This window comes from Lagenorhynchus albirostris, chromosome 2 (assembly GCF_949774975.1).
Source record: "Lagenorhynchus albirostris chromosome 2, mLagAlb1.1, whole genome shotgun sequence".
Lineage (NCBI taxonomy): Eukaryota > Metazoa > Chordata > Mammalia > Artiodactyla > Delphinidae > Lagenorhynchus > Lagenorhynchus albirostris.
The window spans coordinates 180,827,812-180,849,703 of NC_083096.1; the positions used below are offsets into that span (position 1 = coordinate 180,827,812).

Below are 21,892 nucleotides of genomic sequence, written 5' to 3' on the forward strand. Positions count from 1 at the left end.
GGGAAGTTGGCTTGTCTGCCTCTCACTCTAAAAGGGGAGTGGGGGGCTTCCCTGGTGGCACAGTGGTTAAGGATCTGCCTGCCAATGCAGGGGACACGGGTTCGAGCCCTGGTCCGGGAAGATCCCACATGCCATGGAGCAACTAAGCCCGTGCGCCACAACTACTGAGCCTGCGTGCTGCAACTACTGAAGCCTGCATGCCTACAGCCCGTGCTCCGCAACAAGAGAAGCCACCACAGTGAGAAGCCCACGAACCGCAATGAAGAGTAGCCCCCGCTCGCCACAACTAGAGAAAGCCCGCGTGCAGCAATGAAGACCCAACGCAGCCAAAAACAAACAAACAAATAAACAAAAATTTATTTAAAAAATAAAATAAAATAAAAGGGGAGTGGGTTGCTCCAGCCCTAGTCACTTGGATGACAAACAACACCGCCACCCAGGAGGTTGCCTCGCACCTTTCCAACTGGGCGACCCACCACGTCACCCGTGGGGAAGGCACCCCTTAGCCAAGTGGGAGAGCACCCCATCGTCTGCTCACCTCCTGGAACCAGCTGGTTGTCACGAGCTTCCAGTTCAGAAGCTCAAACCAAGCTGGTGAAAGTCCAACACTAACAATGTCGAAAAAGAACTTCGCCGGAGACACGGATTGGACCACAGCGTGCATCTCTGTTTGGTCGGAACACAGAGGGCTCGCAGAAGGGAGCACGTTAAGGCTCCATTTTCCGTCATGGAACCAGTAAACAAACCCGGAGGAAGAGCTGCCCGTCACCGAGCTGGCTTCCCGACAGGAAATGGTATGAGTGACTTCGTTTTTAAATATTATTATCCTCTTGAAAGCAAAAGATAAAGGACGCCTTGGAGTAGCCAAATTGCTTTGGCTCAAAAATCATTTTAAATACCATTTCCTTTAACAAGCTACTGCCTGGGCAACGGATCAACGCTATTCATTTTAACCTTTTTTTTCAGTAGAAAAAAAAGTCACTGAAGTGCTTGTAATTATTTAGCTTCCTCCCTTTCTCCCCACCCAGATACGTTAACTAATGACCAAAACAATGCATACCCAAGGCCTATTTTAAACAGTCGAACATATCAGGGACCATTTTCCCTCTGTGTCTACTCTAAACCCAAACATGGGGGATTCGGGGCTATTTTGGGCCATTCCCAGAAAGTGCTGGAAACAGCCTTCCCCTCTTGCTTGTGTTTGTGAAAGCAATAAGCTAGAGCAGGTGCCCAACCTGGCCCTTAAGATGAACAAGTCTCCCTGAGACGTCTTTATGCCCTGGAGGGATGGAGCCAGTCTACCTCTGCCCCGGGGTGGGTCAGGCTTAGAACCTCAGGCAAAGGCAGGTGGACCTCTTGGGATCCCATGCAGGTGGAAGTGCTATAAATAAAAACTTGGAGGATTTCAGATGTGTGGATGGAACACGTGCTACGGTCTCCTTTTTGTTTGGGAAAGAAAATAAAAGGACTTTCCATTAGGTTATTTGCAAACAAACAAACAAGTGAAACATGCACGTGTTCGGAGTAAATGACATTCACAGAGGAAAGCCTGAGCGGGTGGAGTGGATCTGAGTTGATGGGTTCTCGCTTGTTTGGGTGAAGAGATACGTGCACGGAAGGAAGTGCCTTTGCTACTGAAACAGGAAGGTCTGAACTGCTTCTGGGTTATATCCTTGCCTGGAGGGCTCAGGGTCTCCCCAGGAAAGAGTGTCCTAGCCAGGTGAGGGCGGTACCTCCACCTGCAGTGCCTTAGGGGGCCACGTCCACCTCCAAGGACCTGGCTCAGGACACCCTATCCTCACAACTGGATCAGAAGCCCCCTGCGGGAAGCAGCATCTTGCAGCACAGACCCCAACAGGAAATGGACTCACTTTGGCACCAACGCCTCTGGTCCCACCGGCCCCTCACCAGGTGGAGGGGCAGCTTTTAATCCTGCTCTTGGTAATTACGGTTTCGGCTTCCTTGAGGCCAACTGTCACGCTTCCTGGAAGATCGATACTCGACAGAGTGACTGCCCATTTTAACTTGCATCTCTTACAGACATAAGCTCTCAAAACTGCCCAATGAGCAGATACGAAGCCAGGAAGCCCAGCAAGGGAAGCTCGACAGCAGATGTAGGAGGAGAGTCTGATTCTGGGCCTAGGGGAAGAGCTATTTACCCCTGTAGCCCTCTGCGACATTAACCAGGACGCTGGGTCACTTGCAGAGGAGAAAGCTTCCCCTGGGCAGAGCGGCTGGCGGGGTGGGGCTTCGCATTCAGATGCCTGGTGGGGCTGGCCCGTGAGGTCCAGCAAGGAGCATGTGAACTTTTCCACTGGGACCCAGGTGCCCTCTCGTAGCCGCTGAAAGTCGCCCCGTGTGCTGAGCAGCCAGGAACAAGCTGATGACGCCAGAGCCATCGTCCCTTCTGCTTGGGGGACCAGGCATGGAGGAGTGTGCAGGGACACGTCGCCACCTCTTCTAGGTCACGGGATGTCAACCGAGGGCGCTTGGGGTGGAAGCCGCCCTGTCTGGCCCTGCAAGGGCCCAGGAGGACCAGAGGGGTGGGGCCTGGGGTCGCCCCACAGACACACCAGCCTCGGGAGGATGGCTCCTCTCAGAGAGTCTCCACACGCGAAAGCCTGTGTCAGCAAAATGCATACATCCGGGGACGTTCTTTGTTTTCCAGAGGAATCCCACTGGGCTCCCGTGAGCATGTGCGCTCTCTGTGCCACCCCCGGACTGTAAGCGTCCAGAGGGCAGGGTACCCATCCTCCTGGTCATCCCTGTGTCCCCAGCACCTGGCACGGTGCATTGATGCCTGAAGAGAGAGCTCCTCAGGCGCATTGAAAAACAAGATCTCAGAGCCTAGCAGGCGGCCCGGTGACCCCGGGTGGAGCTGATCTGCGGGTTCTCTAGGGATAGACTTACCAGGCCCTGACAGCTCTGTCCTTCCCCCACAAAGACCCCAGGAAAGACCCCGTGGCTGTGAGTTTATTTGAGCTCTTCTGGACAGTATTGTAAAATACGCCGCCCAGAGAGCTAAACAGGACAAATAGGAGACTGGCTGGGGGATGGTAGGGTGTCATTGTCATCTCCCAAGCTAGGGCCACCATTGGGGGGGGCCCCCAGAGACGGGAGGGACTTCCACAAGGCCACGTGGAAGGGCGAGCCAAAGGGGCCAACATTTACTAGCGCTAAGCTTTCTGTAGGCGATTTCACGGAACCTTTACAAGATCCCTACAAAACAAGTCTCATAACACCCATTGATAGACAGGGGAACCAAAGGACCAAGAGAATAAAAAATGTGCCCCGGGTCAGGTGGTTGGGTGACCAAGGAGAAGTGTCAATAGTGGAAAAAGGTCAGGAGCCCCCCGCCGTGACTCGGGCTCCGATCATAGACAGCCACGGCCCCTGGGCCCATGTCTCCCGCCTCCTGGCACCGGGGATGGACTCGTCAGCACGCGGTCAGCGGGCAGGTCTCCAGCCGGTGCTCTATGCAGAGGAACGTGTGGCAGGCGTCTGCAGCACGGTAGGCAGAACACGGGCAGGTGTGTGATGGGTTTTTCTCGGAGGAATAAACACTCCCGCTGAAGGTGTGCATGAGTGAATGAACGAATGAATGAACGAATAAGGACAGAAGGCTTCCAGCCTGGAGCCTTGGGAAAGCAAAAGCACGTTCTGGGCCTCTGCTGCTGGCATGAACTGATTCCTCCAGTCCAGAGCTGGGAATACAGGGTATTTCCATGACGATGAACCAGTCCAAAGTGTGCACTTGGACCTGATTTCCAGCAACCCCAGAGGTGAGGAGACCTGGCCACACGTGTAAGGGAATCTCCAGGACCAACATTCCTGGGGTCCCCTTAGTCACCCAGACACAGTCCTTACTAGGCTGTACCAACAGTGCTGGGCAAGTGCCAGGAAGGGGAGGCCCCTGCCCTGGGGTCTGGGCCAGTGAGCCCTGCTCTGGACCATGACCTCTAACCCCAAGGCTGTGAGTGTGGCTGTTGAGGGGACCCGGCCTCAACATGCTCACAGGAGCTCTCGGGTTTGTGGACTGGAGAACGCACGTTCAGCTGGGAGCCGTTTTCTGGCTTCTGTCTGGGCATAGGCAGGAGAGGCTCGCGGGATCTGTGGTAGGACAATGCAGAAAGCCGCTTAGGGAAACAAAAGCCACCCAGACCTGGGCAGAGGCCCTGGGCAGGCCTAGCAAGGAGCTGACAGCTTTTTCTTTTCCTGTCCTCTTCCCGAGAGGAGGCACAGGTCTTCGGTGGCTTGACCAAGGTGGCCCGTCCAGGGGAAGGCACGTGGGTCTAGTCTTTGCCTGGCCGCAGGGAGGAGCTGCGGGACACTGGGCGGGTCCAGCCCCTCCGGGCCTCTGTTTTCCATCCTCAGAGGGCATTCCTGTGCTTCGTGGGGCAAGAAGGGGAAAGGGGGGCGTGTCGCTCCCCCCCGCAGTGTCTCCCCCTCAACAACTCTGCAGACTCTGCACCTCCACAGATGCTCCTGAGGGCTGGCAAAGAGGGAGATTCTCCTGCCCAAGACGCTCGCTTCTTATTGGCTGTGTCCTTTAATGGCCCCGGAGGGAGAGAGCTGAGCGTCGGGTTAGGGGCCAGAGTGATGCCCCAGAGGACCCTCTGCAGCCGCAGGTGGGACCAGCTTCCCCGCAGCTGCCAACACTCTTCCTCTCCCGGGGCTCCCACACCGACGGCTGGCAACAGCCCTCCCTCGGCCTGATTTTGCAAATGTGGTGGGCTTTTGACCCTTCAGAGCACTTTCCCTGCATCTGCCTCTGGTGGCTGCTGGATCCGCACCCCCGGCTTGGGTGGTCAGAGCGGCAGCAGCGGCAGCAGCGCTGTGTCCCCTTTGCCCGCTCCGTCCATCTTCTGTGTGGCCCTGCGCAGGCTGCGGTCAACTCGGGTCACGCAGAGAATGCGGCGGGGTCGCGTTCACACAGAGCCGCGGCCGCGGCTCCGCTTGCAAACTGCACACCCGCCACCCATACCGGCCTTTCAAGCCAGTTTCTGAGAGAAGCCAGCCTGCGTGGTGTTAATACACAGTGCATAAAAACCTCAGAGAGAAAACTCTCGTTTCGTGGAGAGTTTTGGTCTTTGAGGCAGGACCTGAGTGCCTCCCTTCCCGCGCTCGGTGGAGATGAGGTCAGGGCGCTACACCTGCAGGCTGGTCCTTCTCAGGGGGTGAAGCATCTCTGGGTGTGCGTGTGTATCCGTGCATCGGTGTGTGCGTGTATCTGTGTACGTGTGTGTCTCTGTGTATCCGTGTATCTGTGTGTGCATGCATCTGTGTATAAGTGTGTGTATATGTGTGTGTGTGTATCTGTGTATCAGTGTGTGTGTGCGTGTATGTATGTGTGTCTGTGTGATGAGATGGGCAGAAAGGCTGGGTGCACAAGGCCAAGTTGCAGTTTCTGGTTCCACCCCTCTCCCTGGGTCCCTTTGTCCCCGAGGCTTGAAGAGTGAAGCTGGGGGGTGATTCGAACTCTTTGGAGTGGGTGCTGGAGACCAGGGTCTGCACCCACCCCAGCCTGTACCCCAGCCTAGCAGGGGCACACCCAGCACTTGGGTCCAGCCTCCACATGGCTGTGGAGCTCCAGATCTGTCTGCGGAAAGGCTCCGGTCACCTGGGCCAGGTTGAACCATGACTGCCTAGAGAGAGTCAGATGGTGGATGGGCAGATCTCGGAAGAAAAGGCAGGTTTTCTAGTCCCCACTTGGTCACCACAACTGTTTTGTTCCATGGATTAACCCGAGGAGACTGAAGAGCAGGTGACAATTGCTGAGGGGCCTTGTGCACTTGCTACAGCAGTGGAGAACACCTGGAGGGGCAGGTGGCTGTGCGTCAGAGCACAGTCATTGCTACCACAGATTCCTCTTTATTGAGCATGTACTATGTGCCACGCATCATGCTGAGTGCTTCACGCGTGTTGGGGCTTTTTTTTTCCCTCCCAACAACCTCCAGAGGCAGGTACTATTATCATCTCCATTGTGCAGGTGAGGACACTGAGGCATGGAGAAGTTAGGTTACTCCCCAGGGGAGTACCAGCAGAGCTGGGATTCGAACTCATAGCCTGGGTGTGCTGGGAAGGCAGGCAGGGAAGCCCCTGCTCCTGCCTCGAGTGAGAGAAGCAAGATCTTGAGAGCAGGACGGTGCCTTGGAGGTGGAGCCCTGGGGAGGAAGCAACTTTAACCATGAAAGTGGGCATGGGGGCGCGGGGGGCCGGGTAGCCTGGGTTTGGCATTCCATTGGAAGGTCTGGGGAGCTGTGACAAACACAAAGGGGACAGAGACCACCCTGGAAGCAGGTCTCAGACGCCCGGGGAAGATGTCATTTGGCCTCAGAAATCTCCATGGTGGCAGCTAACTTGTCCCCGTGGAAACTCAAGTGGGAACCTCTGTCTTTTACTCCACAAGGCATGAGCCTTCGTCGCGGGCAAGGACTGGGGAGGCCCAAACAGGTCCTGTGACGTGGGACATGGGCTTCGGTTCCCGTGTCTGTGCTACACTGAGGTGACAGTGGCGTGCTGAGCCGGCTTGTGAGAGCTGCTTGTTAAATCTCCAAGAACGTTGTAACCAATGGACATCAAATAGGAATCCTGAGCTCAGCTACAGTAGGAGTATTTACACCACGGAAATTGGCAAATGTTACCCATGAGGAATTTGTCTTTGTGCCCTGCTGCCCCCATGCCCGCCCCCGGGAGCTGGTTGTTAAACATTTACCAGCCCACCACTGCATTATGGGACAACGTCTCAACACCTACAAAAATCTGGCCATCTCTCAATCGGCCACACCAACTGACGGAGCATTTGTGCGTCTCTTTCCCAAAGAGGCGATCATCATGCCAAACAGGGATTATATGCCAACATCATTTCCGGGTCTGAAAACGCGACCTGTTTCTGGCAGAACGGGCTGTGATCTAATTAAGCTCGACCCAGGCTGATGCTGTGAGCCTGCATCCTCTGATCAGACACCAACGGCTGGCCACTGCGTTGCATGCCTGGGGTTAAAAGGCTGTTAAAAGGCTGTGGGTCACCCACAGTCTCCACGTAAAGGGGTGTCCCAGAAAGAGGCGTGGCCTGGCCGTCGGGAAGTGGGGTTCAAGCCCAGCTCCTCCCGTAACTCAGGGTGCCCCAAGGTAAGTCTTCCAAGCTCCCTGGGTAACAGCTTTCCTATGCAAACAAAGGGGTAGGGCCAGCTGGTCTCTGAGGCCTTTGGGGCTCTGCTCCCAATGAGGCTGAAACCTCCCAAGCTGAGTGGGGCCTGGCCTGGTGACTGAGGAGCCCCTCCTGCAGAGTCAGGGTCACTCCCCTGGACTCCCCTCCACCCGGCCGCTCAGAGCCTCACAGGGTCCCAGCAACCGGGGATCCTGTCACCGATGCTGAGCTCAGAGCCTGTCCAGCTCCAGCCCCCAGGGACCCTCCGGCCGCTGCAGCTCTCTGCCCCGTGCTGTCCATACTGCTTAACTTTTCAGGAGCCGGGATTGGCTGAGGAGGCGCCACGCCATTCATTCCTGGGCGTGGCTCCAACCCCTCTCATCTCCCCAGCCACCGCCAAAGACAGCGGCTCCCAGGAAGCAGGGAGCGGCAGTGTGTCAGGAAGCATCTCCGGGGCTGTCAGCACGGTGATGCCTGTCAGGGGGTGGGCCTCGTTCCCCCTCTCCCCTGGGGCGGTGCAGCTGACTGCTCTGACACGCCCCAGAGAGAGGGGGTGTGATGGGGCAGGAGCCGTGGGGACGCACAGCAGACTGCAGCCGCGGATGCGGGCACACAAGGGCTAGGGGCCCAGTCCCGCGCAGGGAGGGAGTGGCCCGGAAAGGGTGGGGCTGAACTTCAGGGTGCGGGGGAGATCTTGGCGCAGGACTTCTCAACCTTAGCTTCCTAGAGGCAATGGAAGGATCTGGATCCAGGTCCGGGCAGCTCTGGGGACTCTGCTGGAGTGAGCGGGGACAGGCACGTTCCACGGGGAGCGTGGACCCGGGCTCAGCAAAGGGCTTCGGCTGTGAATGCCAGAGACAGGGGCATGGCCGAGGAAGAGGGTGAAACTCTGCTGATGGTCAGGGAGGGAAGGACCCAAGGCCGGGGCTCTGTGGGGTGAGTACTGGGTTTGTAACAGTTGTGGTAACAATAACCACAGTTCGCTGAGCGCTGGCCTGTGATGGACCCAATACAAAACACTACAGACTCTCTGAATCCTTACGACAGCACTGAGCCACTTTCTCGGTGAGGAAACCGAGCCCCAGGTTATAGGTTCTGTGACCCAAGGTGTGGCCCAAGCCACAGCTCCACGTGGCTTCAGAAACAGGGTTAGAGAGACTCTCAGACGTAGAGAACAGACTTGTGGTTGCCAAGGGGGAGGAGGCATGGGGGAGGGATGCAGTGGGAGTTTGGGATTAGCAGACGCAAACCATTATATATAGAATGGATAAACAACAAGGTCCTACTGTATAGCACAGGGAACTATATCCACTATCCTGTGATAAACCATAATGGAAAAGAATATGAAAAAGAATGTAGATATATATATATATGTATAACTGAATCACTTTGCTGTATAAGAGAAATTAACACAATACTGTAAATCAACTATACTTCAATAAAATCAATTAAAAAAAAAAAAGGAACAGGGTTAGAACCCAGGTCAGCACGACCACCAAGCCCGTGGCCTTTATAGCTGCTTCAAAGCTGGGCGACTGGCAGAGAGGCCCTTTCAGGCCTCCCTGGGGCAGAGGCTCGGCCTCCTGGGGAGCCTGGTGGCCTTGCCCACCAGGGGGAAGGGACTCTCCAGTGCCTCGCTACAGGCAGAAGGCTGGGCCCTGGTGCAGGCGCCCACCTCTCGCACACGCCTGGCCCAGGACTGGCGACACGGGGGTAGCACGGACCCTGCATCATCTCTCAGATGAGCTGGTGGTGGTCCTGGTACACCGAGTCTAGGGTCTTGAGTGGCTGGGCCTTCTCTCTTCTGCTTGGTCAGGCCTGAAGCAGGTGCCAGGGTCTGCGATGATTCAGCCCATGACTAAGTGAGCACTTACTACCTGTAAGGGGCTGGGCCAAGCCTAAGGGGAGCTGACACCTTGCAGCTGCCATGGGGTTGGCTCCACTTCAGAACAGCAAAGCCCTCTTGGGCTGTCAGATGCACCCTGATAAGCCAGCAGGGCTTACATTTCCTGCCCCGGGATGACTGGAAGTGGGCCTTGGCGATACATCCACACAGGTATGATATCAAAACCAGTCATCGTGAGAGGAGGACAGTACAAGTGCAGGATGTTTGCAATGCATTTGAAATTAAGAGACCAGCATCATAAAACAATCATGTGTGTGTATATATGTATATATATATATATATAGCTATATCAAAACCTCGTGGTAACCACAGATGAAAAAAATCTATGACAGATATACACACAAAAAAGAAAAAGGAACCCAAACACAACACCAAAGACAGTCATCAAATCACAAGAGAAGAGAACGAAAGAGGAAAGGAAAAATAAAGACCTACAAAAACAAATCCAGAACAATTAACAAAATGGCAATAAGAACATACATATCGATAATTACCTTAAATGTAAATGGATTAAAGGACTGGTACATATGTTGTCTATGGATCAGATCACCTCAGTGACAGAGGGACGTGGGCTCCCGGAGCAGCTGTGTCCTGCCACCTGCCCTCAGACTTTAACCCAGACAAGGGACCAGAGTTGAGGATGCCCCCCAGGGGTCTCCTGAAGCCCCGGCCCTCCAGCAGCAGGGAAACAACAGAGAGGGCAAAACGAGACCCACGGGAGCTAATTTCTTTGCAACAGACAGCCTTTTTCTGAGAACTCTGTCTTCAGGTTAAGAAAGTTTTTAGCAACTCGGGATCAACAAACCTTTCTGCTCTGGATTTCCCTCTCCATCCTCTAAGCTAGCCTCCCACAGAATTCTCAAGTCTCATGCCCCCAGGATAACCCTTCCAGGGCGTACTCTCCAAACTAAGGCTGGTGTAAAGAGCGAGGTTTCAGGAGGGATGGCGGGGAGGAAGGAGAGGGGTGTGCTGTCGGAAGGTCCCAACCGTCCTGATCTCTTTACCAAGTTCTGATGCTTGTCCTTGTGGGGCATAGCTGGGGCCTGGGCACAGCCATGGGAGGGTCTGGGATCATCCCCAGGAAACGGGGACCCAGCCCTGAAGCCGCCTTCTGGATGTGGATAAAGTCTATTCACACCCACCCAACACACATGGACTCCGGTGCCAGGCATGGTTCTAGGCGCCAAACACAACCTAATGCCCCTGCCCTCGAGGAGCTTACTTCTGAAGGATGGGGGTGGGGCAGGACGAGAGACAATGAATAAATAACACAGTTGATGTTGCAACAGAGTGGACGAAGCACAAGAGGTTTCGCTGAGTGAAAGAAGCCTCACCCAAGAGTACTTGCTGGGGGACTTCCCTGATGGTCCGCCCTCCCAGTGCAGGGGGCCTGGGTTCAATCCCTGGTCGGGGAACTAGATCGCACATGCCTGCCATAACTAAGAGTCCACAAGCCGCAACTAAGAAGCCCATATGCCGCAACTAAACACGACACGGCGAAGATCCTGCACGCCATAACCAAGACCTGGCGCAGCCTAAATTAAAAAAAAAAGTAAAGGAAAACAGAGTACTTGCTGCATGATTCCATTTGTATGAAGTTCTAGAACAGGAAAAACTCATCCATGGTGGAAAAAACAGGACAATGGTAACCTCTGGGACATGGGCGTGGGGACTGACTGGGAAAGGACAGGAGGGAACTTTCTGGGGTGATGGTAATAGTCTAAATCTCCGTGCGGGCTTGGGCTCTGTTGGTGCGCGTATCGATGGAAACTCAACAGCTAGTATGTTAACATTTGTGCCTCCAACTGTTTCATTGTGTGTAAATTTTCAAAGCAAAAGAAAAGAATTGCACTTTAAATATTGAACTCTGGTTACCGACGTGCGTGCTCTGCTCCAGTACGTGCTGGGGGAGGTGTACTGTTGTCTGCAGCTTAGTTTGAAATGCATGAAAAACAAGTAAGTCGGATTTCTGGAGAGATGGACGTGTAAGTGATAAAACAATATAGCAAGATGTTGAGAGAGTCTGGGTGGTTGGTATAGGGTGCTTGTAAAATTCTCTCAACTTTTCCGTTTATCTTAAACATTGGATAATACAATGTTTGTTGGGGGGGGCAGAGTGGTTTGCAGGAGAGAGAGGGGAAATTAGGTGGGGCGCCAGGGGGGACCACTGCACAGAGGGCTGAGTTTAAAAGTAAGGCGCTGACTGGTGAGGTCAAGGTACAGCTATACATGTGGGAGTCATTGGCATAAAACTGGCATGTGAAACTGTGGACCCAGGTGAGAGGACCCAAGGAGACGGTGAAGACAGAGAAGGGAAGGCCTAGGAAGCTCAGGGACATTCCAAGATCTAGGGCTTGAGGAAAAGGGGTGCGATCTGTAAAGAACGTGCAGTGAGGGAGATAGCCAGCAGCAGGAGAAGAGAACATTCCAGAAAGAGGGGATGGCCAACCTTGGTAAGTGCTGCTGGGAGGTCTGACAAATGAGGGTGGCAGTGAGGTGACCTTTGGGTTTTGCAACACAGAGGTCACCGGTGAACTGGAGACAGCCCCATCATGGCATGGAGGAAGAAGAGGAAAGCTGGAGGTGAGGGGTGAGGAAAGAATGGGAGGTGGGCAAGGGGCTAGGATAACCAGACACATATCCAAGGAGGACACTGGTGCGTCCGGAAAAGGAGAGGGGAAAGCTCCCAGGAAGCCCTGTCCATTTGGGGGGTGGGGTGGGGATGGCAAGAAGTCTCCTTCAGGACCCCCAGAACACTTTCCTGGGAAGAAAGCAGATGAACTGAGGGGGAGGTGAGAGGAGGAGTGATGTCTGTGTGTACCTGCATTTACCTGTGCACACCTGTGCACACCTGTATTCACCTGTGCACACCTGTGTTCACCTCTGCATACCTGTATTCACCTGTGTACACCTGTGCACACCTTGTTCACCTGTGTATACCTGTGTTCACCTGTGCACACCTATGTATACCTGCATTCACCTGTGTACACCTCTATTCACCTGTGCACACCTGTGTTCACCTATGTTTACCTGTGAACACCTGTGCATACCTGTATTCACCTACGCACACCTATGTATACCTGTGTTCACCTGTGTACACCTGTGCACATCTACATATACCTGTCTAGCTAAAACTATTTGTAGTGAGTCTGGGGTGTGTCTCACCTGGGAATACCTGCATCCCGGAGCCACCGAAGTAGTAACGGTGGTCAAAGCAGTTATGAGGTGACGTCGGGGGACCAGAGTCTACAGCACCCCCAAGCAGGCCAACTTCACGAGCTGGGTGTCCCCGGAGGCCTAAGCGCGTGCTGACGTCCACACATGGAGCTTGTCACCAAAGACTCGCATTTTCCATTTCACTCTACTAGATGACAACTGAATTTCATTCTTGGCCCTTTGAGTTCTTTCAGAAGCAAAACAGAAAGTGTTTCCTTGAAGCAAACTTTTGTCTTTTGCTTTGGAAACCGCACTTTCCCCTTTGCTCCAAAGAAGATTAGGATATCAAGGACAGAATGTCAGCTGAAGATTACACGAAAGGATAATTAAACAAAAGCCCACATTATAAGCCACCTAGAAGGGAAATTAAGCCGCTTTTGCCTTCTCCCCGTCTTTGAAGGATGTTCTGTCGAAGGTGAGCCGGAATTGTTTGGCTTGATAAATAAAGATAGTAACCAAACTGTATCGCCCATTGTTCTGCCTTTATATTAAAAGCAATCGCTTAGCCAAGCTGACGACACACACCATGGAGGCATAAACCCCTCTGCAGACGGAAGGATTAAGAGGCTGACAAGTCTGGATACTAAGACTAATTAATAATTTCCATCTCTAAGGAACTGCAGCTCTGGCAGCTTCGTTCTTCCTCCGTCTCCCAGTCTGGCCCGGGCAGCCCCGTCCTCTAAGGGAAGGACAGAGGGTTTTCAGGATGGGCCAGGATAGATGGTGGTCAGTCCCAGCGGGGCAGAGAGCCGAGGGGGCCCTGGGGAAATGGCTGCAGCAGACAGACAGCTGGAATGCGGAGGTTACTTCTCACTAACCGAGCAGAGACGCAGAGTAACTTAGGGAACTGGGTTTGCCATCACCTGGTCGCATCTGTTAGATGAGTATTTTGCCAATTGAAAGGTGGTCTGGATGGGACCTTCTCAGGGGACACCCCTCCCCAATTATACCCACCCCCCAATCCCCTGGAGCAAAAATGGCTGGAAATAGTCACAACAGAGGGATGAGCCAGCCACCATTGCCTAGGGCCAAGCATGACCCAAGATCTCTGTGGGCATTGGCTCAGTTCATCCTCCCGGTGACCCCCAGAGGGAGGTATTTCATGCCTATTTTATAGACACAGACTTAAGATTCACAGAGGTTAATTCACTTGACAGAGTCACGTGGCTAGGTGAAGGCAGAGCTGAGTTCAAATCCAAACCGTGGGCCTGGAAGGACCACGGGTCCAGGGGTCCCAGCAAGTAGCCAGTGGGAAGCCTGTCCGGTGGCTACAAGTTCTCCCCCATACTCAGGAACCCCCTCGTCCACAAGGTAGGGGCAAAGCATCCCACTTCCCCAGAGGCTCCAAGAGCACAGACAGCCGCGATTTGCAAGGTGAAGTTCAAGTAGCTGAGACCTATCACAGGGACTTTCTGGGTTGCTCCCCCTGCAAGGTGACCAGTGCAAAAGCCAGCCACCCGGGCACGCCCCTGTCCCCGAGGAGGGGACCAGGATGAGAGAAGCTTCTGGAAGATGCCCATTGACTTTCCATAGAGAGGATAATGGCTGCTCTGGGGGGATATATTTTCTGGAGGCTTAGGTGGTACAGCAGAGGCTTTGGCATCGTAAATTGCAATCAAGCAAAGATGTCTAAGAAGGAACTAATATCGGCTCTGCTGCGCAGCCTTGGCAAAGAGCCTGAAATCTTAATGGAATTGAGCAATTTTTTGCATAGTGCCGTAAATTCCTAGTGTCTACCTTATCTTCTCATCACGTTCTTCAAGGCACATTAAATGGAGAAAGAAGAGGAAGCTGCTAGAGAGAATAAAACCGGAACAAGGACGCAGCTCCAGAGAGATCTGTCGGAGACCACAATTCATTCCCACACGCGCCTTCTCCGTCGCAAAAGGCCTTCACCACTTGCTGCTTGTCTGCTCCCGTCTCTGCGTGTAAAAAGCCTCCTGGTGGCTTATGAGCTGAGGCTCTGGTCTAATTACCGGTCCCGCAGCCATGCTCCATTTTGCATGGTGTCTGCCCTGCTCCAGCCAGCACTCCCCACTCACCTGTCCTCCAGAGCCAACACCCCATCTGGAACCCTGTCCTAGTATCCCCGGCCCCCCCGCACTTCTTTCCAGAGTTTGTCCATCTCCAGAATTAGCTAACAACACAGTCGCTTGCTGGGCCATGGCAGCCCTGACTTACAATGGCTATTGTTACTGTTACTGATAATAATCATGATAAGGATGAAAGGCCACTGCTCTCACTTCAACCTGGAGAGACTTTCACAGCTGTGATGAATGTGCAGCCTCTGGTTGGCCGGTCCCATCTCTCCTGGTCTCTTCTCCTGGGCCCAAGCAGAGATGGGGTGCATGTTCTCCCCTTACGGCCCCTCCGAATCACTTGACTGGCTCCAGGGCCTGGGACACCTGTCCTGAGGCCTTCTTCTCAGACAGCCCCGTGCCTGGTCTGTGGACCTGGGGTCCCACACATTCTTGTCACTGTACACTGTGGCCCAGGCCTGCCACGTGTCAGCAAGGGCATGGAAGAACATTCCCGCCCCATTCTTCCATCCTTGAGCTCACCTCCTCCAGGAAGCCTCCCCTGACCACCCAGCCCACTCTATGTCCACTTCTCTGGACTCATCGCATTGATGGGTTTCCGGTATCACCTACTAGGCACATAAATTCAGGGTCAGAAATGACTTTGGCGCCACAGGGTCCTTCACCTGCCTCTCCACACAGGAGTTCTACCCAAATGCTCTGGGCCTGGAGGCTCCCTTCTCTGTGCTGTCCACTCCCTAGTGGGCTAGACAGAGGTCACTGTCAGCTGGGGAAGGACAGCCAAGGGTGTGGGGCAGAGATGCAGCATCAGACTCTCTTGTCCTTCTTGACATGGGCACCGACCCCCAGAGGTTAACACATCCAGGACCCATCAGCTACTCCCCCTTCTCATCTCTGCTCCTGCCCCGCCCGTGCCCCTCGGCCCGGGCACTGTGGCCTGTGAGCTCCAGAGGATGGGGCCGTGTGTCTTTAAAGGGCCTGGACAGGGCCCTGATTACCCTAGTCTTTGGGGGTCCCAAATTCTCCTCGACCCCCGTTTTCCTCTTCTGAAAAAGTCAGGGTGAATTTGCCCAGTCCTGACTCCCTCCCAGGGCAGCCGTGAGAACCAAAAGAGCTGGACCTGGAGTCCCCACCAAGCGCCAAGGGCCACCCAGTGCCAGGGCTGTGCTGTCCCTGAGCCTTGCACCCTCTGCCCCAGCCCAGCCCGTACGTGGCATCTGCCACATCTTCCGTATGGGGTCTGCAGGATGGAGCACAGAGGGTCCGGCTGGCCGGGGGCGTGTTCCCCTCCCCACCAACCCAGGCCCGGGGGCCAGGGACTCCTCAGGTACCAGCTCGCTTCTGTTACCTGAACCACGTGGGTCAAAATGCCCCATTTGGGACAGAGAGTTAGCCTGACCGCAGTGCCTCTGTCACGCTAAGCCTGTGAGGGGTCATTCAAGTATTTTTACGAAGCTATCATATCTTCCATTAAAAAAAAGATGAAAGAGAGAGAGGGAAAGAAAGGAAGGAAAAAGGTGGGGGGAAGCTGTCTCCCACGTCTCAGGGCTGGCCTCCTGGTGGAGCCCAGCTCACCCCGAGTGGAGATGTCCCCCCATTAGGATAAGCCTGGAGACGAGGGGTGAGTGCAGACGCCCTCTTCCAGCCGCCCCGCTGGGAATGCTGGTCCCATCTGGTGACCCAGCTCACCTGCAGGCCACGCTCAGGGCTGCAGGGCTTGGTCCCAGGTGACGCCACGCTTCCAGATAGAGTGAGGGGGACGATGGGGGGAGGCACATGGGTTGCAAAAGAGCCGATCATTCCCCAGATAGATTTCCAGTCATTTTGGGTGGGTAGTGGGCACAAGGGACATTTACAGCCATGACAGTGTCCCCACTGCAGAGGAGGGTGGCAGGAAGGAGCAGAGGTGTCCTGACCATTCCCGCTTTTGGTGGGGGCGCTGTGAGAGATGAAGGGAAGATGCCAGGTGGGGATCACAGGGCTCCCTGGGGGCGTCAGGATGTGCCCTTATAGATCCCAACTGGTACTGACGGCGTCGAGCTGTCCATCATCTATGGAGTGCTTGCCGTGGGCCACGAGCTGGGCTCCATTGTCACGTGCTCTGTGTTTCATGTATAGGGAATTCTCACAACAGTCCTGTGCAGTCCACGCCATTCTCATAACCATTTTACTGATGAGGAAACTGAGACTCAGAGAAATGTGCTCAAATGCCCAGAGTCAAACAGCTAATGAATGTTTCCCTGTGTGACCCCAATCCCACTACTATAAGAGGTTCGAACAAGCACCGTCCCAAACATCTGCCCACTGATTGCTCCGGGTGGGAGCGAGAATGGCGGCCTCTGGGCCACGCGGCAGGGGCCGGGGGTTCCCTCTGCCTAACACGCTCACCACCTCACCTCACCCCAACTTTGCTACTTGAGGGAAGCGATGAGATCGGAGGCGCCTTCCTGGGGAGCCTCAGAGGCACTTGGCTCAGAGAGAGGCCCTCACATCCACAGACAGGTCTGGGGTCGACGGACAGAACCATATGCTGAGGTCCCGTGGGTGTGGTGTTGGGAAATGTCCCAGGCCCACGCTGGGGCCATAGTCCCAGGTCGGGAGGGGAGGCCCTGAGCCCACGTGCTCGCTCCCTGCACACTGCGGACGAATACGGCACTGCTCAGCTGCCTGTGGGGAGGCTAAGGCCCCGTTCAGAGGTGAGGAAGCCCCAGGGGCACTGGTGGCAGGAGAGGGCCCTGAAGGAAGGTGGGGCTCCCTCAGGACAGGCTGGTGTCCAGGCCTGTCTCTGGGGCAGAAGCTGAAACTGGACCGTTCGCTACGATGGCCCCAGAGGTGTGCAAAAGGCCTTCTCTGGGGCCCGCTGGACTGTATGAGACATTCAAGACCCCTAACCCTAACCCTAACCCAAACCCTAAACCTAACCATGGCCCTAGCCCTAACCCTAACCCTAACCCTAACCCTAGCCCTAACCCTAACCCTAACCCTAACCCTAACGCTAACCCTAGACCTACCCCTAAACCTAACCCTAACCCTAACCCTAGACCTAACCCTAACCCTAGCCCTAACCCTGGGAGGCCTTGGGCCACTGCCTCCCCCAGGCAGCTGCCCTTTAAGTCCCTTCCTCCTGGCAGGAGAAATGCCCTCCTCCCAGGGGCCCTGCTCGGGGGGACCCCCCCCCCCCCCAGTCCTGGTATTTCTGCCTCGGGAAAGCCTGCTCTCAGGACGGGGTGGGCAGAAGTTGACCACGCTGAGGGTGAAAGGCCAGCTGGGGGCCCACAATCCAACAAAGGGGTCTAGAGCCTCAGCTCAACCCCCCAGGCCTTGCGAGCCAGGTGGGGAAGTACGGCTCTCACGGGCACTTGTTGGGGAGCCTGGGCTCCGCCCGAGCAACACTGGGGTCTCCCTCCTGCCCTGGGCAGCGAGTCCTCTGGCTGAGGCCTCCCTCCAGGGTGGGGAGCTGTGCAGGGCCAGCGCAGCCTGGAGTGAGCGCCCTCGGTAAGCTGGCTCTACGCCCGCCGCCGCTGCGCTCTTCTGCGCTGCCTCTGTACTGTGGCACTCGGTGGAGACGAGGCCCCTGCACCCGCTGTTCCTGGGGGTTCTGGGCTGGCAAAGCTCAAGGTCAGGCAGGAGGTAGGGTGTGGGGTTGAAGGGCAGCTGCCCCTCCGTGACTGCACTGCCTGGGACCAGGTGCTTGAAGCTGTCTCTAGCCCCTCCCTATAAGAAGGGTAACAATGGCAGCCCGGGGAGAAGAGACGGGCGCCCTGGGAGCCTGGTCTTCTCCCGGGTGAGCCGGGGGCCCGTGGTGCGGGGCCGGAGCACTGCCTGGCCCAGAGTCAGTACCCGGGGTGGCCAGGTGTCAGAACTTGGAACCCAAACGTCTGCCACTCTCAGTGATCCAGGAGCCCCCAGTAGCGGGGTCCCCCAAGCCCCAGGGTCCCTGCATTCGCACAGCAGCACTCAGGGGCCTGCAGGCCTGTGTGTGAGCTGCGGGGTGGTCCAGGGAGCAGCGCCCGCTGCCTCTGGCCCCGCGAGCTGGTCTCAACAGACACGCAGCCCCGAATGAATGGCGGTGGCAGACACACAGGACACACCCCCTGCTTCACTTGAGCGTGGAAAACATTCATTAAGCATTTTAGAGGACAAGGGCAAAAAGAAAAACACTCATTAGAAGCAGAAATAGTTTCCAAATGAGCCATACAGAATCTGCTGGCAAGTCTGGCCTGACGTGGGGGCTTGTCCTCCTGGGGGAGCGGGCAGGGGGAGGAACGCACGGAAGGAGGGACTGTGGGGCCCCAGAGGGGTCACAGAGGGAGGCAGGAAGGCCCGAGCCAAAGCACTAGAAAATCCCAAGAGGAGAGGCCACGGCGGCAGAGACGGAGGCCGAGGAGCCTTGCTGTCTGGCCCAGCGTCGGAGCGGCCCAGCCTGCAGGAGGGGCTGCACCTCCAGGGCCCCAGCAAGGCTCGGGGCCTGGGAGGATGCAGTGATAACCATGTTCAAGGCCACGGGAGGCAGAGGCAAGAAGGAGCCTGATCCCAGCCCGGCTCCATCGCTGACCGGCTGGGTGACCCTTGGCCTGACCCTGCCCTCTCTGGGCCTCAGCGTCTATCTAGGAAACGCAGCAGCGGAGCGTGGGGCAGCCTATAAGGGCCCTGCCAGCCGTGACACATGGAGCCCTCAGCGGGGCTGCTGATGCGAGGAGAGGAGCTGCGTGCCGGCGGCAGCGGGGGCTTCTCAAGGCCCCAGGGCCGATTCCCCGAAGGCCCCGTAGAAGCAGCCTGAGCTCAGGTCCTCTGGGGTCTCGAGATGCTGCCCGTGCAGGTGACCGCGTGGTGCCCACGGGGCACGGCAATGACCTTAGGTGCCATGGCTGAACGGGCTTCAGTCCCTCCACTCTAGGCGAAGGCTCTGGTTCCTCAGTGTCTGCCGGCTCCAGACAAGTCCCGGAGCTCCAGGCTTCCGGGGGCGGGACTTGCGAGGCGCTAATTGCCTTGGCTTTTCTCCTCAACCTCCTCCTGCCCAGAGCTGACCCGGAAGCAGGAGCCCCCCGCCCGTGTACCTTCCCGCTTTGTCACCTGCTCACAGAAACTCGGGGACGCGGAGGCGGGGGTGGAGAGTCAACTCCCCAGGGACCCGGAGAGAAGATACAGATTCAGATTAGCCCTGGAGAAACCAGATCTGTGATCCCGGCCTCTGGGGAGACTCGGGTTCCCCGCCAGCTGGAAGGTAACAAACCCAGACGCACACGAGTCACCCCAGGTATGTCTCCAGCACGCAGCGGCCAGGATCGGAGCACCAGGGAGGGGAGGGCTGGGGCAGAGGAGCAGCGGCCCCCCACTCCTTGCGAGGCCCCAGAAACAAGGCAAGGGCAGCCCAGGCTAAGAGGGACTTGGCTCAAGGGGCCTGAGTGAGTGGAATCCAGGTTGGGGAGCAATCGGCTCAGACTCCAAGGCGGCCCGGTGGCGTCTGAGTCCGGGGAAGGAGATCTACCGAAAGCCACAGGTGCCTGAGGGAATGCAGGCGTGGGCGTGGGAGAGAGGTCTGGAGGAGAGAGAGGAAGCAGCCTTGCAGAGCCCACAGCTGGGGCTGCCGGAGGGGCGAGCTGGCAGGAAGCTGGCCGCGGGGGTGTGGCTCCCTCAGGAGGGCAGCAGCCAGGCTGCGCAGAGAGAGCAGAGCAGAGCGCTGTTCCGATGGGGCCTGAAAGCTGAAAACACCAGCGTGGGACCCGAGGGGGTGGACGTCCAGGAAGGAAGGAGCTCACAGGGGCTGCTGGAGGTGAAAGTGTTTCTCTGGCAACACAGAGGTGAGAAAAAGGGACTAAGGAGAACGGTTGTGTCCTGGAGACACAGGGACATGTTCTAACTGCACCAGACCTCTGCTGTCAAGGAGGAGCCCACTCCCACCTCCTGCAGCCACGGAGAAGACCCTTGACCAAATGGCAAAATGCCTTGGGTCCACTCTTATTAACAAGACCTGGAAAGTAGCATCCCAGGATTACACTGAAGGTCCCTTTCACAAGGACGCAGGGCTGAGCAAGTAGAAAGGCAGGTGTTACCACGCCAACCTCCGAGGGGGACAGACCCGGGAGACTATAAGGGGCAAGGTGTTGGGGAAGCCGCGTCTGCAAGTCAGCACCTCGTCTGACGGTCTCAGGTGCCACCCGCCAATGAACTTGAACCCCAGACAATTGTTTCTGGGAACTGAGGAGAACGGAAGTGTATGGCGGCGCGGGCAGGGGGTTGGTTGGGGGAGGTGAGGGCGAGTTGATGGACAGAGGGCCTGGTCTAGGTGTGGACACTGTGGCAGCCCTGTGCCCAGCAGACACCTTCCAGGCCACCTTCCCTGGGACCAGCGGCCCTTCTGCACTCCATGGCATGTGCAGCTCTCTCCTCTCAGAACACGTGCCATGAGCATTGGCGGGGGGCTTGCTTTCCCAACTGCTGGACCCCTCCCAACTGCGTCCCCCAGGTCAGGGAGATCCCCAGACCCCTGAGGCCCAGGCTAACTTGGATGCAGAAAGTGAGACCTCTGGGGGAAAAGGCCAGAGGCAGCAATTCCCGGGCAGAGGCAGTAGGAAGAAGTTGGAGTGATGCTGCCGGGGCCCCCCGGGGATGTGTTCTACAGAGAGCAGCTGCAAATCAGAGGTCGAGCTTTGGAAAGGACCCAGGTCCAGGCTCGCTGGGCAGACCCCTCAGACCTTCCCACTCACAGCAACACCTTCCACGAGCAAGACGACCACCAACACAACCAGTCGGCTGTTGGCTGGGCGGCCTCGGGGCTGTGCTCCAGCACCATGGACAGAGATCTGGGAGCCAGGCCTCCCTTGGAGCTTTGGCGACTGGGTGGCTCCTCCACCCCTTTCTCCATCCTGCTCCACAGCAGACATCACAAATCGATTACAGAGCTCCTTCCCTCTGAGCCAGGAGCTCCTGGTCTCCCAACAGCCATCCCAATCTATCCAACTACAACTGGCACGACTCTGGGAGCTGATTCTCCACGTGTGCTGACGGCTAACCCACATGCGGTTTTCAGTGCGAAGGCTTTTCTCAGTCAGGGGCAGGTTGCCCACCCAGGCTTTTTCCTGTCCTCAATCAGAGGAAACTGATTCCTCTGATTCAGAGGAAGCAGCTGGCAGGATGGCATCCTCATGCGGCGGGCAAGGACGCCCCCCACCAGGCTTCCTCCCCTTGCTGGCATCTGACATCACACCGGGCCGGCCCCGAAGCTGGCCTCAGCGCCACACGCCGACATCCCAGGCCAGGGTGCCAGGGCCTGGGACCGCCGCACGCAGGAGCCCCACCCCACTCAGCTCCCTCCGCAGACCCTTCCCCAGCACCGGAGACGGAAGAAGAATCCAGTCCCAGCCACCTACCTGAAGGAGCCAGTAGCACCTCCGGTGGAAGGTGGGGATGATGGAGGAATGGACATAGCAGCCGTACAAGCACTAGGGAGAGAGGAAAAACGAGAATTCAGTTGGAAAGAGGGAAGGAAGGGAGGAAGACGGCGCAACAGAGAAGGGGCAAGAGAGGGCCGCGGACGCTGCCACCACCCCAGGGAGACCGAGGCGCGGGCGCCTCCGCATC

The 21,892-nt window shown here is 56.5% G+C and overlaps 1 protein-coding gene across 2 annotated transcripts in view; it reads right to left on the minus strand.

The window, feature by feature from the left end:
- CAMTA1 (calmodulin binding transcription activator 1) overlaps positions 1-21,892 on the minus strand; it is an 893,482-nt gene that overhangs the window by 235,543 nt on the left and 636,047 nt on the right. For both annotated transcript variants that reach the window (XM_060141561.1, XM_060141564.1), the window contains exon 6: positions 21,682-21,753. In XM_060141561.1, coding sequence (XP_059997544.1) covers positions 21,682-21,753 — 72 coding nt within the window. The remainder of the gene's footprint in view (positions 1-21,681; positions 21,754-21,892) is intronic.